General features: G+C 34.9%; 1 protein-coding gene across 2 annotated transcripts; it reads right to left on the bottom strand.

Annotated features, from left to right (window-relative positions):
- Nucleotides 1-424: 424 nt before the first annotated feature.
- scn1ba (sodium channel, voltage-gated, type I, beta a) lies at nucleotides 425-19777 on the bottom strand. 2 transcript variants are annotated; one of them, XM_042773020.1, is made up of 7 exons: nucleotides 19363-19777; nucleotides 17936-18383; nucleotides 7173-7339; nucleotides 5725-5962; nucleotides 4078-4219; nucleotides 2670-2741; nucleotides 425-2580 (listed from the first exon to the last, which is right to left on the bottom strand). In XM_042773020.1, exons 2-6 carry the CDS (start codon nucleotides 18009-18011, stop codon nucleotides 2675-2677), a joined length of 690 nt encoding a protein of 229 aa, XP_042628954.1. In that variant the 5' UTR covers nucleotides 18012-18383; nucleotides 19363-19777; the 3' UTR covers nucleotides 425-2580; nucleotides 2670-2674. The 2 variants fall into 2 exon arrangements, with proteins under 2 accessions (XP_042628954.1, XP_042628955.1); XM_042773021.1 differs by lacking the exons at nucleotides 17936-18383; nucleotides 19363-19777 and adding an exon at nucleotides 7873-8790.
- Nucleotides 19778-20438: the final 661 nt, after the last annotated feature.

Here is a 20438-nt window from a genome sequence, read left to right as displayed (position 1 = left end):
TACTGATTGGATAATTTCCTTTTGGAAAGTTGGAATGGTTATGATTTTGTATGCTCATTTATTAGCAATTGTTATTGGTGCTAAATTATCATTAGTGATCCTTATTAATGTTGAAAACAGTTAACAGTGATACATTTATTAAGGGATTCTTTAAATATAAAGTCCAATGAAGATGTTTCTTGATTCTAATCAGCATATTAGAATGGTTTCTGAAGGATCATGTGACACTGAAGACTGGAGTAATGATGCTGAAAATTCAGCTTTGCCAACAGAGGAATAAATTACATTTTTAAATTAATTTTAATAACAAATCTTCCTAAAATTGTATCAGTATTTCACAGTTTCAAGGTTTAACAGACCCCTTAATCTTCTGATAAAATCAACGCATGCAATTCAAGAGAGGAAAGTTTCAGAAAAACACATCAGCTTTTTAAACATATTTTATTGTATACTACCTTGTCCATAATTTATTTGGCAAGCAACAGTTTCACTTCAACATGAAATTGATGATGGAATTGTTAGGTCGTTGTGTTGATACTGTACAGACTCCCACAGAGGTGCAGACATTGTCAGATAGTGTTAGTACGATACCATCGATGTTGTAGTAATCACAGCACTAAAAGCAGCGAATGAAACGCATCCTGTGTTACAACTGTGGCAGTATTCATAAAAGCGTATTTAAAGTCATGCAGTAGAAATCCACCTATTTAACAACCACCGAATGAAAGATATAAAAAGTAAGAAAACCAGAGCTGGGAAGTCTCAAGAATATTCATTCATGCATAAAGGCAGTGAGACTTTGGCAGTGTTGTGCTGCCCTCTGTAGTCACTACCAGAAATTGGCTACTAAGAGGGAGAGGAAAGACTGGAAGCTTGTGAGTGAACACAATTGATTCCTGCTTTCTCGTTCCGTTTTCTTTAGAAATGCTCATGCACGAAGAGCCAGAGGCTTAAACATCGTTCCTACAGGAGGCACACCTTAAACTTGAAGTCATTCTCAATCGATTTCATGCAGCCCTTGATTATCTTGTCAGCAAAGACAAAAAGAAAAGGGGAGGAACTGTGAGGCAAACATGAGAAATGATCCTCTACGGCACATTGTTAATAACATATTTATCACAATAGTTTCGGAAGCTGAATTCGGCTTTGAATCTTACACAACAATGCACTTTTTTCTATTAACACATATGTGACATTCAATTGATTCTCTGTTATTTCTTTTAAGAGAATGGTCTGCTTTTTTTTTTTTTACAGAACAGATATTTTGTGCTTTATAGTGCTAAAATCTTTCCTATTTAATACCAAGTTAGTATAGACTAAATATTGGGTGCTGGTCGTGATGTTTTGTAGATGCAGTGACAAATTTGAGTGAGCTATTACATATCAGTGAGAAAAGTTATGGTTAGCTTACCAGTGGTTAGTTGAGTTAGTTCTGTACGTGACAGGTGCGGTTTTCAGTCTGGAAGCTCTTCTTGTAAATGTGCGTTAATAGTTGTTGGTATTCGCTATGTAAGGCTAATCACAGTCCCCAGCAGCCAAACACGAGATGTTATGATTTCTCTATATATTAGAGGTATGACGGCACACGGTTCGGTATGTAGCCTACCTCGGTTTTGAAGCCATGATTTGGGTACAGCGGAAACATAAAGCTGCTCTTTTTAATAAACAGTGCTTTACTGAACAAACCAGACAGTTCTGTTAGGAAAAAAATGGTGATGCACTTTATGGTTTTGTTCTAAAGGAGGGAAGAAATTTGAAGAGCTTCCACCTTTGGGAACATATTTTAGCAAAATGTATATTTTGGTCTGAATTATTGCACTGTCGCACTGTCTATTTTTACATTTACAGAGAAAGATGATTAAGAGTTATGCTGATGAAAACAGGTCTTGAATGTCTTAAACAACACATCTGACAAGAGTTAGTTTGAAGCTCTTAATTTTAAGAGTTTTCGCTACAAATATGTGTACCGTTACACTCCTAATATATAGGCTATAACTAAGTTTATATTTAATATATTCTGTTTCTTAATATGTATTTTGATCTTTAAATAATGATATAAATAGATATGTTTTCACATAATCTATTTGACGGTTCTTATGTTTGTTTTGTTTTTTTGTTTGCTTTTTTTTGTTTTGTGTTTTTGTTTTTTTGTCTGGCTCAGTAAATACACTAGCGATTATTATACACACTATAATATGTTGTGATGTCCTCTGGCTCAGTAGATATACTGTGGTGACAGTTTTATCGTATGTACAGCTGAGTTTTCATTATGCGGAAACAGCATAGAGACGCGTATGTACAAGAGATGTTCAGTGTTTGCTTGAACCAATGAATGCATCAATCATTCATTAACCTCAAAGTTGTCATCTAGAGCCTTAAAACAAAACATTTCCTTTTTATGTAATGTGTGACTGTGTGTTTCCCTGATGGTTTAGAATGGCGGTTCTGTCACAGTCGTACACAAAGGTCAAAGCAGCGGCCCTGCGCTTTCACAGACAGCCGGTGAGGGTGAGGAGGAGGCCATTGGTGATGCTGTGATGGACAGAGCGTCAAGCTTTTGCCTTTAGACTTTTTTTGGTCCTGAAATGAAACAAAAGGCAGATTGTTAAGTGACTTGTAATTCAGAAAAGTCCGGATGTGACCATAATAGTTACATTTAACTAACCCACCTGTGTTATTCTGCCACTGTTACACCTGCACAATTATCTTTGCTCTCCGAGGTTATAGCTAAATATTCCGCCCTAAGAGAACGGAAGGAGGGAAGGAAAGGCAGAAGGGACAGAAAAGGCAATGAAGAAAAGAACAGCAATGAGAACTTGAAAGGTTTTGAGAACAGCAGCTTGCAGAAAATTATAGATCTGTTTAAGATTAAGGGAAATATAGTTTTGAAGAAAGAAAAGCAGTGAAACTAGAGGTGGAAATGTTTGTTTGTTTTTTGTTTTTGCATAAAATTGACATTTTAAGGTTTTCGGTGCATGTTTTTTAGCATCGAACCCAGCTTTTCACTTCACAAGGTTTTAATTAATGGACTGGAGTCTTGTGGATTATTGTGATGTTTTTATCAGCTGTTTGGATTCTCATTCTGACGGCACCCATTCACTGCAGAGGATCCATTGGTGAGTAAGTGATGTAATGCTAAATTTCTCCAAATCTGTTCCGATGAAGAAACTCATCTCATCACATCCTGGATGGCCTGAGAGTGAGTACATTTTCAGTAAGTTTTCATTTTTGGGTGAACGTTTCCTTTAAAAACAATGGTTTTCTCAGCATTGCCACAGAAGCACCTTTCAGATGAACGCTCTAAAAATAACCTTTTTTTATCTTGGTGTAAAAAAGAGCGTTTTTCCATTATGAAGAATCTTTTGTGGAATGGAAAGGTTCCATGGATGTTAAAGGCTCTTCATGGAACCATTGATGCCAATAAAGAACTTTTATTTTAAAGCATGTATAAGTTACATGTGACCCTGCAGCACCAAACCAGTCTTAAGTCGGTGGGGTATATGTGTAGCAACAGCCAAAAAAACATTGTATGGGTCAAAATTATCAATTTTCTTATATGCCAAAAATCATTAGGATATTAAGTAAAGATCATGTTCCATGAAGATATTTTGTACATTTCCTACCATAAATATATCAAAACATAATTTTTGATTAGTGATATGCATTGCTAAGAATTCATTTGGACAACTTCAAAGGTGATTTTCTCTGTATTTTGATTTTTTTTGCACCAAATAGTTGTATCTCTGCCAAATATTGTCCTATCATAACAAACCATACATCAGTGGAAAGCTTATTTATTCATCTAAACTTTGAAAAATTGACACTTAAGACTGGTTTTGTGGTCCAGGGTCACATTTGCTAAGTTAGCAAAAATAACTTTTACCATATAAACTAATACAGACTTTCTTGTCTGTTTGGGATGGTATACAAATACACCTCCAATATGTTTCGTCCATATTTCCCTCTTTAATAGGACATCCCTAAAGGTCCCTAATAAGGCAGACATGTGTTTGTTATTAAGGAAGTACAAAGAGAAATGAAGTCTGAGGAAAATGGAAATGTGAAGACATCACTTACTCGCTCTCTCTCAGAGCTTCCTCTCCAGCTGCTGCGATCTTCCTGTAACAGTAGACCATCTCCACCACCAGCCACAACTGCAGCCCGATAATGGACACGTACATCATGATCTCGGATAAGATGGACGCCATGCCTCGTGTAGCTGGGGGTGAGTGAGAAAAAAAATCCAATTCAGTTCAGAAATCTATATTGGGCTTTTCTAGAACTTTCACATTTTTATATATAATCAACACCTTATCTGATTACTTTTCACTAGTCTTTTAATTTTGATCAAAAATTATAGAAGTATTTGTGCAGGTTTCAGTATTATGTAAAATCTCATAATGTTCAGTAGTGACATTAGTGCTGATGTGGGCCTGACTCAGCCACTGACAGGAAGTTAAAGATGCTTGTAGTTGAATAATCACTGTCAGCATATATGACACGATGATGTTCTCAGCAGATGTATCAAACTGGATATGTGGCCCTTCAGATTTCTAAGAAGCTAATTTTGAAAAATTACAATTTGATTTGACGATTGGCTGTCTATTTTACATTGTATTAAAAGGGGAAAGTGTTTGTCCAAAATACTTTACACAAAATAAGATATTGCTGAATGAATTGCCTTGTGATCACTGGCTATCAGACTCGGTCTAAAATTGTTCATTAGAGTGGGAGTTTTTGAGTTAGCTATAGATTATTATAACATTTTCTGTTTTCATTTTAAATTTAGTTTAATTTTTGTTAATTTGTTATGTGTTTGTAATTTATATTAGTGTATATATATATATAGTTTCTGTCATTTCTATTAGTTTATATTTATATATATTTCTATTTAGCTTAAGTTTATATTTATTTAAGTTTTCATAGTTTTAGTACTTTATTTAGAACATATTTTATATTAGTTAGGTGCTATGGCTAATTTTGTTTCATTTTTAATTTTTCATCGTATAATTATATTTGATTGTATTTTAGCTTTATTTAAATGATCAAATAGTAGATTTAATAGACTTAGTTTTTGTTTTAGTTAATGATAACAACAGCGTTGACTACTTGACTAATGGGACATGATTTTATACATGAGGTTTTTTTTATAATTTGTAATTTACTATTTATTTATTCTGTTGTCCTGCACATTTTCTATTTTTCTGAGCATAGGTAGTTTTTATTTATTTATTTATTTAATAATTTTTTCATGTTTTATCTTGCTTTATCTTCTTTTATCATGTTTTATCTTGAGAAAAAGCTCAGGAAAAAAAAGTATAATGTTGCACCAATCCACAATAGAAATATTGTAAACATTTTTTTTTTATGTAAATAACTCTGGACAAATTAAATATGTACATTAGATTTTTAAAGATGCCTGCTTTCAAACAGATAAGCATTGGTGAGTCAAAGACAGCCTTAATGCTGCTGCTATGACAACACTTGCTTTCAGGGCCGTGTAAAGGCAATGACAGTGTCCTTGCTTTTGACATATCAACGTCATTTCTATTCAGTGTTGACTCATCTTTCTTTGAGTTCTTTGAGTTGACACACCCTTGAGTTCCTTGAGGATATTGTCAGGCTAATGATGTTGTCACCTCCTTACTTTGATTTATGTCTGTTTGCATTTGTTTCCTCTCGTGTAAGTTTCCTTATTCCCACTGTCTGTTTTAATGAACATACCTTTGCCTACTACGTTGATGGAGATAAACTTGGTGGCATTGGTGCGGTACTCATAATTGGGGAATACAAGGGTGCGGTCGAAAAAACATCGATAGGTGCCGGTGTCGTTGAAGGTGACATTAAGGATGTAAATTGAGCCGTCCTGCACATCATCAGTTTTTTTACTGCCGTTCCAGGCTAGGCGTTCATCGAAGCGGTCATCCATTATGTAGCCTGTCATGTCTGCATAACTGTAGATCTAATTGTAAAAAAAAAGAGCTCTTATTAGCTTGTGAGACTGCTATGACAAATAACCAGTGTGAAGGACACAGTATCTATGCAGCATCCAAAACAGCCATTTTTAAATATACCAACATACTTCAAAATATCTTCTTTTGTGTTCAACAGAAAAAGAAACTCGTAGAGGTTTGGAACAACATGATGATAAGTAAATGATTACAGAATTTTTATTTTGGTTAAACTTTTTCTTTAATGGTCGTGGAAAAGCTGTAAATGTCATGTAATTTTCAATTTTAGTTTTTTAAAGTCATGAAAATTATTACAATATAATTTTCTTTATATAATAAAAAATAATAAAAGATGGTGTTGTTGCATTGAAAAAAAAATAGGTGTAGGATTTACTTACAATATATAAGTTATGATAATTAAAATAATTTTTACACAATAAATTGCTTGCAAATTCCACAAATATTTACAAAAACAACAGAAAGTAACACAGTGAATTTAAATAATTTTTTCAAGTAGAAAGACTGAAATAATATTTTCTTGTAATATGTAGTCCAGTTATCTTTGTTTTATTTGCATGAATCATTGTTACAGTGTAGAGGAGTGCAACATTCAACAGTGATTACATTTATACTTTATTACATTTAATTATATATTGATTTAAAAGATCCTTATCCAGTAGTGTGGAGAGGTCATGGAACTGAACTGGATAAAAAATGTGGAAACCCTGAAAATTGCAGGACATAGAATTTGCTTTGCATTACTTTTAATATGCCAGTAATCTCACATTTTTTAATGAAATTTATTGTTTATGTTTATATTGTTTATATTAAGCAATTGTATAAGAAGCAGCTAATTGTTCTAATGGCAAAGGACTTAAACTGCCTTCCTCGTAATGTCTGCAGATTCTGCTCGCGAATGTTCCTTGCTGAAAATGGTGTGCAGTAATTCACTTATGACCACAAAGACCATCTTAAAAAATGCATGATCTTGCCTTTACATTAAAAATGCAACTGTTTTAGATCTGCTTTGGGGTTTAGATTTTTTTATTTTTTTTTTTTACCACTAACTATTTTGAGCATTTCATGCAGGCACATGGCTGTACTATAGCTCTTGGACCAAAAAAAAGAGGTTTGAAAAAGCAACTGCACAATGCAATTAAATTAGGCAATGCATCGTGTGCAGCTTACGCTGTAATGCCTGGTCTTTGGTCTCATACTCACGTGTGTAAATTCACTCTCGCCTTTAGCCATGAACCACCAGTCCACTGTGGCAGAGGCCGGTACTTCTCCTCTCATCTTGCAAGAGATACAGCCTAATTTGAAGCCGAGACCCATCACTGCCTCCGTGTCGGAGTCCACCTCCACACATGCCCCATGGCAGAGCCAAGCTACAAGAAGAACAAAACATTCAGTGACAGAAACACAGACATCTGCTTGACTTCATAAAATACTTCATTAAGTCTTAACGATGCCCACTTTTTTTGTTTTGAACTGACAGGCATTAGTATGTCTAAATCTTCTCTTTTTATTTATTTTTTGCATGCGTTCCCATTTTTTGGGAATTATGCATGCTGGCTTTTTTAGTTCAAGGCAGATTGTTTTCTTGCAAGCTTTATTTCCACTCATGAATACTGACTGTGCATTAAAATTCTAATTATCTGTGATGTCAGAGCATATTTTTTACTATATATATATATATATATATATATATATATATATATATATATATATATATAATTTCTTTTTTTTTTTTTTTTTTTTTTTTTTTTTTTTAGTCCTAACAGAAAAAAAGCTTTGAGGGGAAATAAATTGTTAGCGGTGAGCTATGATCCTTTTTTCGAGTCATTAATCTATTTCCATATATAGATGCAAGTCTCTATATATGCCAGGAAGTCGCAAACACTAGCAAAAAATAACACACCTGATATTCCAAGTATCTCTCTCTCACACCTCACCCTGCAGTTTCCACAGAGACATCTGCATCGCTCTCAACCAATGATCTTTTTGTAATTCTGACCTCTGGAGAAGTATTTATATATGTGCAATGAGATGAGGGACAGGAAACATTGCACACACATCAATCACAGCTACAGATTTACATTATTAACTAGAGTCATCCTGCCGGACTTTCTGCGATTTACATTTTTTTTATGGGCATCTCTTCACACTGTTATATTCAGGAAAACAACATTTACAATTTGCTTTTGATGGCTGAGAGGAAAGGAGGAAGGAGAAAAAGAGTAAAAATTTTAGCCACATAAACTGGAAGACAAGAGAGGAAGAAAACAAGAGAGGGAGAAAGAGGGAGACAGAGTTAAACGTTTTCAGCGTTACATCCATCACATCACTGATCATCATTGACAGATTATTGATTTATTAGCTTCTGATTGGCTGTGGAGAGGAAGAAGAAGGATAGATTGGGGAGGAAAAACAATTATCATAGATATCCTACAGTTTCAGAGGAAGAGAGAGGAAGGTATAAACACATGCTGACACGACACACTCCTAAAAACAAGCACAGCTGAGATATATAAATTTTATACTTTTTTTTAAATAAAAACACTAAAAACGGCAATTAATTATTTTAAATGAGGCATCACACCTTTGTAATGTACAGTAGCCTATGTCAGTGGATTTCAATTTTGAGATTTGCTAAAGACTCCACCCAGGTAACAAAAATATATTCTAAGAACGTTTTGCGAACATTCCCATTAAGTTATATAAACGTTATTTCTGAATGTTCTCTTTTTAATGAGAGTATCCATGCAACCGTTAGAGAAAAAAGGGTAAGGGAACTTCTTTTTGAGAACATTAGTTTATTCTGAAACAATTAGTAACATTTAAAAAAAAAACGTTTAAGAATCCAACTAAAATGTTTCACGAAAAACATTTTATATTAACATATAAATAATGTTTTTTGTGTGTGTGTGTGTGTGTGCTAATGTTTTGAGAATTTCTTTAAGTAAGGGATAATGTCCGCTTCGCGTCGGGGTCCTGATCACCCTGTCGGGGTTTATTCTGTGATAACAACCGGCTGAATGTACATTATCCTGCTTATTACACAGCTACTTGCCACATAAGTAAATAATTAGACGTGAAATATTGATTTGAGTTGAAATATTTGAACGCAAAGCTTCCGTGAAGACGGCAGTTGCGAGCAAGTGGCAAATTCAAACTAAACAGACATTTAAGGGAAACGGTGCAGTCAAACCACGTATTACTGAACATTTCACCAGAAAATAATTAATAGCAATAAACGAATTAAGACAAAAATGTTTTAAAACTTTGCCAGTTTGTTAGTTCTCTTACAATCTATTACAGCGTACAAAACAATCGTAGCAAAATGGCAGCAGCTGGGTTTGTATGAAACGATCGAGCGAGTCCGCGATACCAGGATGACATAATTAAACAATTGTACACCATTTTTTTCAAGTTTTAATATTTTAATAGCTAAACGAATGCAACGCTTCCACCAAGAACATAAATACAGCGCCGACTGCTGTTACCCGGATGAGCCTGTGTTATTAGCTTTTACAGGTTGTTATCCAGGGATAACATACCTCAGAATGTCGCGACTGACCAATCAGAATCAAGTATTCCACAGAGCCGTGTAATAAATACTAGATAATCAGATAAATACTAGATAATCAGATAACATTCTATTAATGTCACTGGAGGAACGTTTGATCATAACTTTGAGAGAATCTTGCTGGAACATTAGCCATAATTTCTTAGAACATTCCCTGTTACTTGGGCATTTAACAGTGTTTTTAATGATTAACTGCGCAATAGAATGATTTCTTTCTTTTGATATGCATACAAGTGTAACGCTTAGAGGAAAATGAAAAAATGTAGAATGAGGAATTTGCATCGGTTGTTGATTTGATTTTGAGATGTGAGCATTGCACTCAAAAGTGAATGTGTGCTTGCAGTTGATTGCAAGAAAATGTAGAGGTGTTTAAGTACGACATGCAGATCAATAACATGCATTTACAAAACAGATGAAGGGTGAATTTTTGATTTCATGCTGACTTTAAATGACAGCAAAAAAAGATCTGGGGATTTTTAAGAATCGAAATAGGCAGATACATCAAAAACACTATAAAGTGTGGGATGGAAGGAGACATTGCCATTAAAAAACAAAGGAGGGACAGTATATACACAATAAGCTGATCTCAGACCTGTCAAAAATTCCCTTCTACACTTCTGTCAGTGTCACTGCAGCGTAACGGAGTTATTATATAACCCCTTTTTACAGAGATTACATTATGCAACTTATTCCAGATTAGACTGCACAATGGCTGCTTAATCCTGGGACTGAATTAATGCATTAAAGAGTTGAATTAAGCGCTTTTAACTACTTCATGATGCATTTTTGGACGGAAATGTGAGAGACCTACACTTTTGCAAATGCTTTTACCCATAGCAACTTTGCATTCAAGGAAACATTTGATCAGTTCATGCATTTCCTGGGAATTGAACCCACGACCATGGTGTTGTTTGCTGTGGTGCAATGAGACATACACAGATAGAGAAGAAAAGGCCTTTTGAGAGCTGTTTCAGGCTTTCTACACAAAAACAAGCAGCCGGGGACAACGTTTCCATGCCAGCCAGCAGTCTTAAACTGTATAGCAGTGACATATACAGTTTGGCCTCTTGGGAAATGGCAAAGATCTGTGACAAACACTGAGCTCCAGGGTAGAGACTTTCCATAGAAACAAGGGCTCTTTGATACAGTACATCGGCCAATATGTGATATCATTTTAGTCACTGTGGTCTAAAAATCGTTCTGTTGAATCCACATGTTCTCATCTCCATCCACTCCAGTTTTTAATCTAATCTATAAAATGAATCCAAAATTAGTGATTAAATGGCAAGCAGTGATATTTCCCCAGGCGACTAGATCTAATGACAAAGCCTGTTCTTTTTTAGCGCTAAGACAGTTTTTTCCACATCCCTTCTTGAAACTGGGATGACAGGTGGGCTGCACTGCAATTTCTCTTTTGCTCATGCAATTGTCATTTCCTCAACTTCTCAATGTAACTGATGTGAGCTTTAAATATTAAACCAGTGAGAGCCGTCATTCATACATTATGTCCTTGTGTGTCCTTGCCCAGATTTAGCATTCACGTTCACTTCACCCTCCCCCACTGCCTCTTCCTCTTTCTGACACGCACACACACGCATTCAAACACACCTTTTCTCATACACACGTCAGTTATCCACAGTGCCAGACCTGCGCATGCACGAAACTTGCATCACTGCCTTCAGAAGGAGCATGACAGTGCTACATTGTTAAAAATACACCCCCACAAATGGAGAATGTGCAGGCAGAAAATTACCAGGACATTTTCCTGTAAGTTTACAGACATTTCCTTCAACTCTAAAACTCTAAAATTCTGAAGATTAACATTAACTTCTGTACCATTAACAGACAATCTGTTATGCAGAAATGACTTAATTTATTACTAAAATTATAGCATATCCTCTGTAGCAAATAAATCCAGCACAATATATAAAAATTGAACATGGTTTATTTTTTACCTCATATAAACATTCTTAGAAATGCATTCAATGGCTTTTGTTTGCCTTAATCAGGTTAAGACAAAAAATATTATACGACATCAATTTATTTAACAATGTGCAACGCACCATTAAAAAGTGCTTGTACTATGGAAGACTTTTTGGCTTTAATCAGCAACAGACAGAATAAAAAAAAAAAAAAACATGAGCAGGTACTCGTATAATATTGATATTGCACCAAATAGTGGTAACAAAGTTAAACTTCACAAACTGTGAAACAGTCAAGATTCAAAACATTTTCAAAAACATGAAAAAAAATAAGTATTTTTTCACAATAAATACATTTGATGTGAGAGCAGACGTTCTCACAATACAACCCATCCCAGAAGCACCACACTGTTTACAAGCAAAGGATAAGGGACACCATATGCAAGCTTCATGTATTATATTTAGCTCTTGGTTTATTTTTTTTTAAATGGTGCTCACAATGGTGCTTTTTAGTATTTTAAGTACATTAAATTATCAGTTGCTATCCCAAATACTTTCCAGTTCAAACATCATTTGTTAAACTTACATTTCCAATGATCTCCAGTTGCATCTGTCATGTAAGCTTGCCAGCTCAAAAATGTGTACTTGAGTTGTTTTCAACTAAATAAGCAGCAACATAACAAAATGCATTATTCACTTTTATAACAAATGCGTTGCTTGCATTTGTATGAATTCCAGCATAGGTGCCATCTCCTCTGGATATTTTATGTTTAAGATAAAAGAGAATGTGTAGCTCATAGCCACAAGAGGGGAGGAGATGTGGGCATTAATAACTTCTAGAATGACAGCAATCTTGAATTGTCCATTGCCTTTAACAAATAAGACATCACAAAATGAAAAACAATATGTTATTACTTCAGAAAACCACTCCAAACATCTTCCTTACACAAACAATTTCACAAAGTCACTTGAATAAATGACTCAATGACTCTGCTGTCCCTTGACTCACATGACGCACATCTGATCTTCTCCCTCTTTATGGTCATTTAAGACTTTCTAACTCATTTAAGACTGTATTTACAAGATCACTCACCAAAAGTTCATTTTGACAGTTTTATATTGTCATCTTTTAAATCAAAAAAGTTGTAAATGGTCTCTTCTTTTCTGGACAATTCCTCTGCCATCTTTTGTTGAAGGCATTAAACCGCTCTAGACACAGTAGTACTGTACATCAGATCAGGCCTGGATTAAGAATTCTTGTCAGACATTGGTGGGCGGAGCTAGTGTTAATAGCTTTTGCCAACAAGCATGCTATGTGCACTTAGTGTAAAGGCACTTTAAAAAGAAAATGTCTTCCCCAGGCTTGGGCCCCAAGTGTGCATGGGCCCCTGGGCCCGTGCCCATAATGCCCATTGGATAATCCGGCCCTGCTTCAGATTTATCACAACTGCTTAATGTCATTTCAATAATATGCCAGATGCTTGAAACGGTACACTAAATACAGCGCATCAACAACAATTAAAAGTTAATAAACAAATAAAGTAGGCTTACTGTAACACATGGGTACCTCCACGAGTAAGACGATATGCAGAAAATGTTGAATGCGATGGCTCTGATATTCATTTGCCAAACAAGCAACTAAGTTAATGTTACGTAAACAGTTTATGATATTTAACAAAATATAATTTACCACAGAAGTGTAAGAACGGGTTCCCAAACCTGAAATCAGACTTTAAAATGAAACTTTGACTGATCTGATCTTCGTGAATAATGGCGCCTGCTCTTGCAGTTTTCCTGCCGATATCAACTGAGGTTCTTATTCTCACAAAGCGTAATTCAAAAGTATGGAAAAACACCCGTAAAAACCAAATACGGCTGATTCTGCTGAAAATCTGCTTAGAATACAAAGACCTCGCTCCTCATTGGTTTGCCTGTTTCTAGGCCTCTGTTTTTAACCTCTGTTAAGTGATTAATAGCTATCTTCCTTCTCCCCCAGTCTTTCTAAGCTGTTAGAATAGGTCTAATCAGCAAAATAGCCATCCTGTCTGCTAATGCTCAGTGGCGATGTCTTGACAGTTGGTCAGTAGATCCATTATAGACTGCTTGATCAGCAAGACATGCTTGTTAAAGGGATAGTTCACCCAAAAATGAAAATTCTGTCATTTTGTCAGAAAGCTCTCGGATTTCATCATAAAATATCTTAAATTGTGTTTTGACGATTAACGACGGTCTTAGGGGTTTGGAATTACATTAGGGTGAGTAATTAGTGACAGAATTTTCATTTTTGGATGAACTGTTCCTTTAAATGATATATAATAATACATTTGCCATTTTTTTTATTATATGTTTTTAGCACTATTTATCACTGTTGCACATACTTAAGGAGTTTGTCCATTGGGATCCACTGACATTAAAATGAAAATTCTGGTTGATATTGATGTAACTTCATATATAAATTTCATTTAAAAATAACCTATAATAAAATTCTATACTATTTTGTCTATATATATATATATATAATATATATATATATATATATATATATATATATATATATATATATATATATATATATATATATATATATACATACATACATATATACATAACCAGTCCAGACGGTCTAATCTTACACTAATGGCACTCTCCTGGAGTACAGTGTTTAGAGCAGGATATGATACAGCTGTTTAACAGTCGGTGAAACTGTTATCACAGTAGGAGTCTGCTGAGATTGGTGGAGTCTCACACAGTGTGAGCAGCACACGGAGACTGTGATAATGTCAGGTCCTGATTTCTGTTAGTCTTCATTTAAACCATCCGGATGCTGTAACACAGTACAACACTAAATAGTGGAATCCAGTGCAACATAAGATATCCACTGTGAGACTGCACTTGTCTCTGTCGATAATAGAAATGCTCTATAGTGCTTTTGTTTAATAAATTTGTTTAATAAAGTCGTTAAATGGACATCATCTTTGTGAGGTTGCTAAAGTGCACAGGCACTTTACCAACTCTTATAATGTAAGTGATACACTTTCATTCAAAAGTTTGGAGTTAATGTTTTTGTAAGCGAAGAAAAAAAAAATAATGACTTTATTCAATAATTCCTTTGTCAACGGTCTCCTCTGTGTCTCTTCATATCACCGTATGCCCTTCTGTATCATCCACACCACAAGGATGCGCTGTTTCCACGTGTATTTAGCTTTGATTTGAAAGAAAACAGCGCATCCTTGTGGTCTGGATGATACAGAAGGGCATACGCAGCATACGGTGATATGGAGAGACACAGAGGAGACCGTTGACAAAGGAATTATTGAATAAAGTCATTATTCTATTAATATAGTTTTCTTCACTAACAAAAAGTGTTCCCGTCGCTTTATATAACCCAGATTGCATGTCTGATGGCAGATGGATTATTCTGACGATGACTTTCATACCTTTTATGGACCTTGATACTGTTATTTATTTGGCAGTGTATTGGACAGTCACAGGCCTCCCGGTTTTCATCCAAAATATCTTAAATTGTGTTCCGAAGACGAACGAAGCTTTTATGGGTTTGGAACGACATGGGGGTAAGTGATTAATGACAAAAATGTTCATTTTTGGGTGGAGTACCCCTTTAAGCTCACAAAGGCTGCATTTATTTGATCAAGTAGAGTAAAAACAGTAATACTGTAATATATTATTAATATTCAAAATAAATGTTTCCTATTCTAAATACATTTTTTTAATGTAATTTATTCATGTGATAGCAAAGCTGAATATTCAGCAGGCATTACTCCAGTATTCAGTGACACATAATGAGAATGATTTCTTATTTTTATCAATGTAATTGAATCAAATACAATTGTGTTGTTTAATATTTTTTGTTAAAACTGTTATACATTTCTCAGGATAATTTAATGAATAGAAAGTTCAAAAGAACAGCATTTATTGAAATGGAAATTTTGTAGCAATTATATAAATGCACTAACAATAAATTACCTATATTAAAATTATATACTGTTTTGTATAAATACAAAATATTTTAATAAAAAAAAATGTAATTATTAATGCAATTTATTAATTATTATTAATGCAATTTAAAAGTCACTTTTGATTTTAATGCATACTTGCTGAGTAAAAGTATTCATTTCTTTCAACAACAAAAAAAGAAAAAAACAACAACATACACCTACGGTAGTGTATATGGCAAAGAGATAAAGGCAGTCTATATTTCAAGTCTTTTGAATCTATGTAATTGTAAGGAACAAACCATTGTGTTGTATTTATTAGAATTCTTCTCTGTCAGAGCTTTATCATTTCAATCTCCATTCTGCATATTCAACCTAATGCTTGAAATATTAAATTTAGTCTGCAGTGACTTTTTTTTTGGTGTTTTCTGTCCTTTTTGGAGCTTGAAAGACATGGTCCCTAAATATCCCTTACAAATATTCTTTATAACAATAACAACAGAAGTGTACATTTTGGGTGGACTGTTCCTTTAAGGCTCAGCAATGGGAAGCAGAAGGTAATGCTAAGCCAGCACCATTGTGCCCTTGAAAGGCATTTAACCTCAGGATGCTCCAGGGGGAATGTCGCTGTAATACATGTTTGATGCCATTATATGGTGACATTGCCATTAAATTCCAGAAACAATTTACATCGGCCATAATCGTGTGGCAATCCTGTTCAATAAGATACTGTACTTTGGACATTCTGAGACTGTATAATGCAAGCAGATCACAGGCAACCACAGGGGACTTTCTTTCTGTCTCTCACGCTTTCATTCTCACACATGGTTTATTTTTCTGTCCATCTGCCCATGTGCACTGCTCTGTTTCATCTCCTTTAAATAAAAACGGTTCCTTAAAGCCCCTTAAAGTGATCCTGAGAGATGACTTACTGTACCAAAAAGTACAGTTGTGTAACAGTTCTCTTTTTGAGCTTTCACATCACATCTAATTTTAACCTTATGCTCCAAATTTTTTTGCTCCTTCCTTAGGGCATGATATGTAACATCAAGTATTAAGAAAATATTACATTTTAATAGATAGATATTATCAATGCAATCATAAATGCAACAGTTATACATATAAAATAAGCTTAATCATCTTTGTGAGTTGCTCAATAAATTAGTGCAATAAAGCACAGTTCATCAGGCAAAAAATAATAAATTTAAGTTTCTTAGCAGTTTTTTTTTACCAATTACAAGGTGTGTGTCATTGCAGTATGTAAGGAGAATTAGCATACAAAATATTAAAGACTTGCATTGGTTTAACATATGAAAACAGGTGTAACATTTAAGCAGCTGATAGCTGGTGGTTTACATAACCTGCCACTAGTACAGGAAATACAGATATCCTCATAATGGGTGTCCCAACACACAACATGAGGGGAGATACAAATCCCCACTGCGTAAACTAGGACATCTAACGCTGAGGCATAACTGACAACACCTGTTCCCCCGAGAGCGATTTATTTCCATCACTGGCCTTCTTACAGTCGCAGATGAAAGATATTCAGGCTATGCATGAGCACTAACAGCCATATATTTTTGACACCCACCATAAATCTAACACAAAACAAAGCATTCACAACCAACTAGAATATAATAACAGCTTGTGACATAAGCAGCCAAGCTTTGGGCAAGAGCTATATTACTGTCCTGACCTCCCTGATCACACACGGCTCCATTTTAGCGCCAACACATCTACAAACAGTGACAGCTTGTTTGGGTTTTTACTCAGGAATCCGGGAACCCAAAAACCCATAAACACTCCTACTGTGATCTAAGACTACATAAACAAATGCAAAGACTGGTGCTAAATTCCTTGCCATGAAGCAATTAATGTCACTTCAGTTGCATTATTTTTAAAAATATAATATCTAATAATTCATAACAAATGGCTCTGGCAAGAATACATGTGCTACTTCTTGTGATAATAATAATAAAAATAATAATAATAAAATAACAATAATGTGATTTTCATATATCATAAATATGTATATACATTTGTATATAAATAACTGAATACATACTGTATATATAATCAATATATTTAAAATAATATATCCATTATATATGTATACACACACAAATTCTATAAAAAATGCAAATATAAATCTAAAAAAATTAAAAATAATAATAATAAAATGTGTGTATATGTATATGTATGCATGTATGTAAAAATGTTAATTGATTGTTTATTATCATAGTGTATATATTTGATATCTAGCTACACAATATATTAAAATATATACACATACAGTATATTATATATAAAAATAATTACACAATTATAAATTTAACATTTTAAAATAAAAAAAGATTTATATATAAAAATAATAATAAAATTGTGTAGATAGATAGATAGATAGATAGATAGATAGATAGATATAATTTTTTATTATAGTGTATAATGTTCGTCATTATTCATATCTATCTATCTATCTATGTCTCAAATGTTCCATGGTGCAATTAAGACACTCACCGTGTGTTAAACACAACAGCACAGGGACCCACAGAAGCCGCAGTGCAGACATCCTCACAGATGATAGGTGCTGCATTCAGAGTCGTGTCTCTGTCTTTCACACACACAAACACACACAAACAAAACACAGGCTTAAACTGAAGAGCAGGAGGTCTTGGCACGTAGTCCACAGCAAGACAGGAGCTCTGTGAAGGAAATACGTCTTCTGGATCAGAAGAAGGATGAGCTTGACAGTGTAGAAAACAGGGAGATGATGGTGGGCTTCACTCTTAGTTCAGACCCTGATGATGTTTCCTTCTGTCCTTCTGGTCTGGTGGGAGATGAGGGTTGTGATGAGGAGCAAGTAGACCAGTGAGGGAGTATCAGAGATGTGACGCCCTCTGTGCAGGTGATCGGTTCAATAAGTCCAGGCACAGAGTATTCAGTTACTCCATGAAAGAAAAGAGAGCTGAGATGCCAAGTTTCAGTCAGTAACTGTTCTTCTTGACCTATTTATATGTTAGCAAGTACTTTCTTAATAATGGATATTAATACACTTTTTAGTGATACAATACTCTGATCAGTATCTCACCGGATTTCTAAAATATATATAGTTATATATTCACTAAATAAATTTTTCTTGACAGTGGAAGACTTTGAGCTGAGGTTTGGGATTGATTTAGAATGAGGAATGTATGCAGGTAATGGAAGACACGTGACAATAAATAAGAATTTTGTGTTATAAATTTATGTTAAACATCAGCTGGCTGATTCAACCTGAGAAAAAATAACTTTAAGTGACGTAATGTTTGCCACAGTGAGTTTGAAATGCAAAATGAAATCTTAATAATTATGTCTTTGGCTTCATGCAAACATACATTCAGACATTCCCTTCTACTCAAAATTATAGTTATTGCTTTGTGAGTTATTGCTTATGTAAATAAGTGAAGGTGAAGATAAATCTTTCAGAATGAATTTCAACTTGAAGTTACAGACTCACAGCCAGTTATGAAGAGGAATGACCTGCTAAATGTATGCTTTGAGGAAATTCACATTGCATTGTACATAAAATAACACTGTATATTTAACAGGCTGCCTATTGCTTTTTAACGACCTTCAACATGCACTGGATTTAATGTTTGTGTCTTTGTCTCATTTAAATAAATGCATATGAAGTTGCATGCTCATAAGTGTTTACTATGACCGGATGTAGTTATGGCTCATGCCATCTGTTATTTTGCTAAAGCGTATGCATTTTCCAACTGTTAAACATCAAGGCATATGTCTAACAGCGAATAATGATCACCAAAAAATGCTAATAATACATCATTCATGCGCCTGCGTTACATGCGGATGAATGCAAGATCATTTAAACTACATTCCCTAGATTTTTAAACAATATTCAGATGCAAATGATGCAAATACCAACAACGTCGACGGTATTTCACCTGTCAACAGTAATAAAGGTGAACTCTAGGAGCTTGTTTTGTGGTTTGAATATTTCTCAGCCTACCGTTACCGATTACCACACGCATCTATTTAATAAAACGTTCCTTTCCCACGCTTGTCTTCATTCAGTCGGATAAGATCCCAGAAAACGGCTTCTCCGTGATGAAGTCGATTCGCTCGCGCCGTTAAATAATTCCGTCGGTTTATTTATGGGTCACGGAAATTAACCAGATTGTGCTGCCGTCCCCACATATATGTTCGGTAGAAATTAGAATATGCACAAAAGAATCCGTGTGAACCGGAGCAGCACACGTTAAGCCATAACGTGATGCGTTCATCGGCGATCTCCCGCGCTGCAGGGAAGGATGCTGCGTTTGGGATAGGCGAGGAGGGACTGGGAGGGAGCAGGGATGGGGGAGGGATATGCAGACTGATGCATTGCAGTAGTGGGATGATGGAAAGAAAGATGTCTGGAGGTTAAAATTTCAAGGCGTTATGGCAACGTAAACAGATGGTTTATCGACCTACGCCTTCATTCACGCTATCTCGGATGCGCAAGATTGTATAATGCTGACCGTGACGCGTGGTGCAAGGCGCGTCTTATCCCAAATATTCGTTACATGAGGGTCGGATTATTCGAGAACAGATTATTCTCGAAACTGGGAGTAATGTCAGCACGTTAATATTAATAATCATGACCCTGAATCTCTCTCTCTCTCTCTCTCTCTCTCTCTCTCTCTCTCTCTCTCTCTCTCTCTCGCTCTCTCTCTCTCACACACACATTTTACATTGTTATAAATAAAATGATTTTTAATCTCATAGGGGGGAAAATGTGACGTTAAGTGTAGCTTGAGTGATGATGAGTAATTTTAGGGTTTAATGTCATATTAATAGTGTGAGAAACAAATCGATTCAAGTGTGAATCGAGAACCAGGTTAGTCCGATTCGAAAACGAACTGATTCAGGAAAAGATTCGACATGTCAACGAATGACTCATTCACGAATCGAACATCATCATTATGAACGCCGGAGAAAGAGCAAGAAAGAAGATAATAGTTTTAGGTAGGCTACTGAA

Source organism: Cyprinus carpio, chromosome A16, assembly GCF_018340385.1.
Source record: "Cyprinus carpio isolate SPL01 chromosome A16, ASM1834038v1, whole genome shotgun sequence".
NCBI lineage: Eukaryota > Metazoa > Chordata > Actinopteri > Cypriniformes > Cyprinidae > Cyprinus > Cyprinus carpio.
This window is presented reverse-complemented; position numbering and strand designations above follow the sequence as displayed.

What these genes read in the sequence shown, in the direction of transcription:
- scn1ba (XM_042773020.1), bottom strand. Translation starts at nt 18,011, where the DNA reads ATGCAGCACCTATCATCTGTGAGGATGTCTGCACTGCGGCTTCTGTGG. An exon ending in GCTGTTGTGTTTAACACACG is followed by an intron (nt 7,340 to 17,935) that starts GTGAGTGTCTTA and finishes TTCTTCTTGTAG; the next exon opens with CTTGGCTCTGCCATGGGGCA. An exon ending in GAAGCTCTGAGAGAGAGCGA is followed by an intron (nt 2,742 to 4,077) that starts GTAAGTGATGTC and finishes CCGTTCTCTTAG; the next exon opens with GGCGGAATATTTAGCTATAA.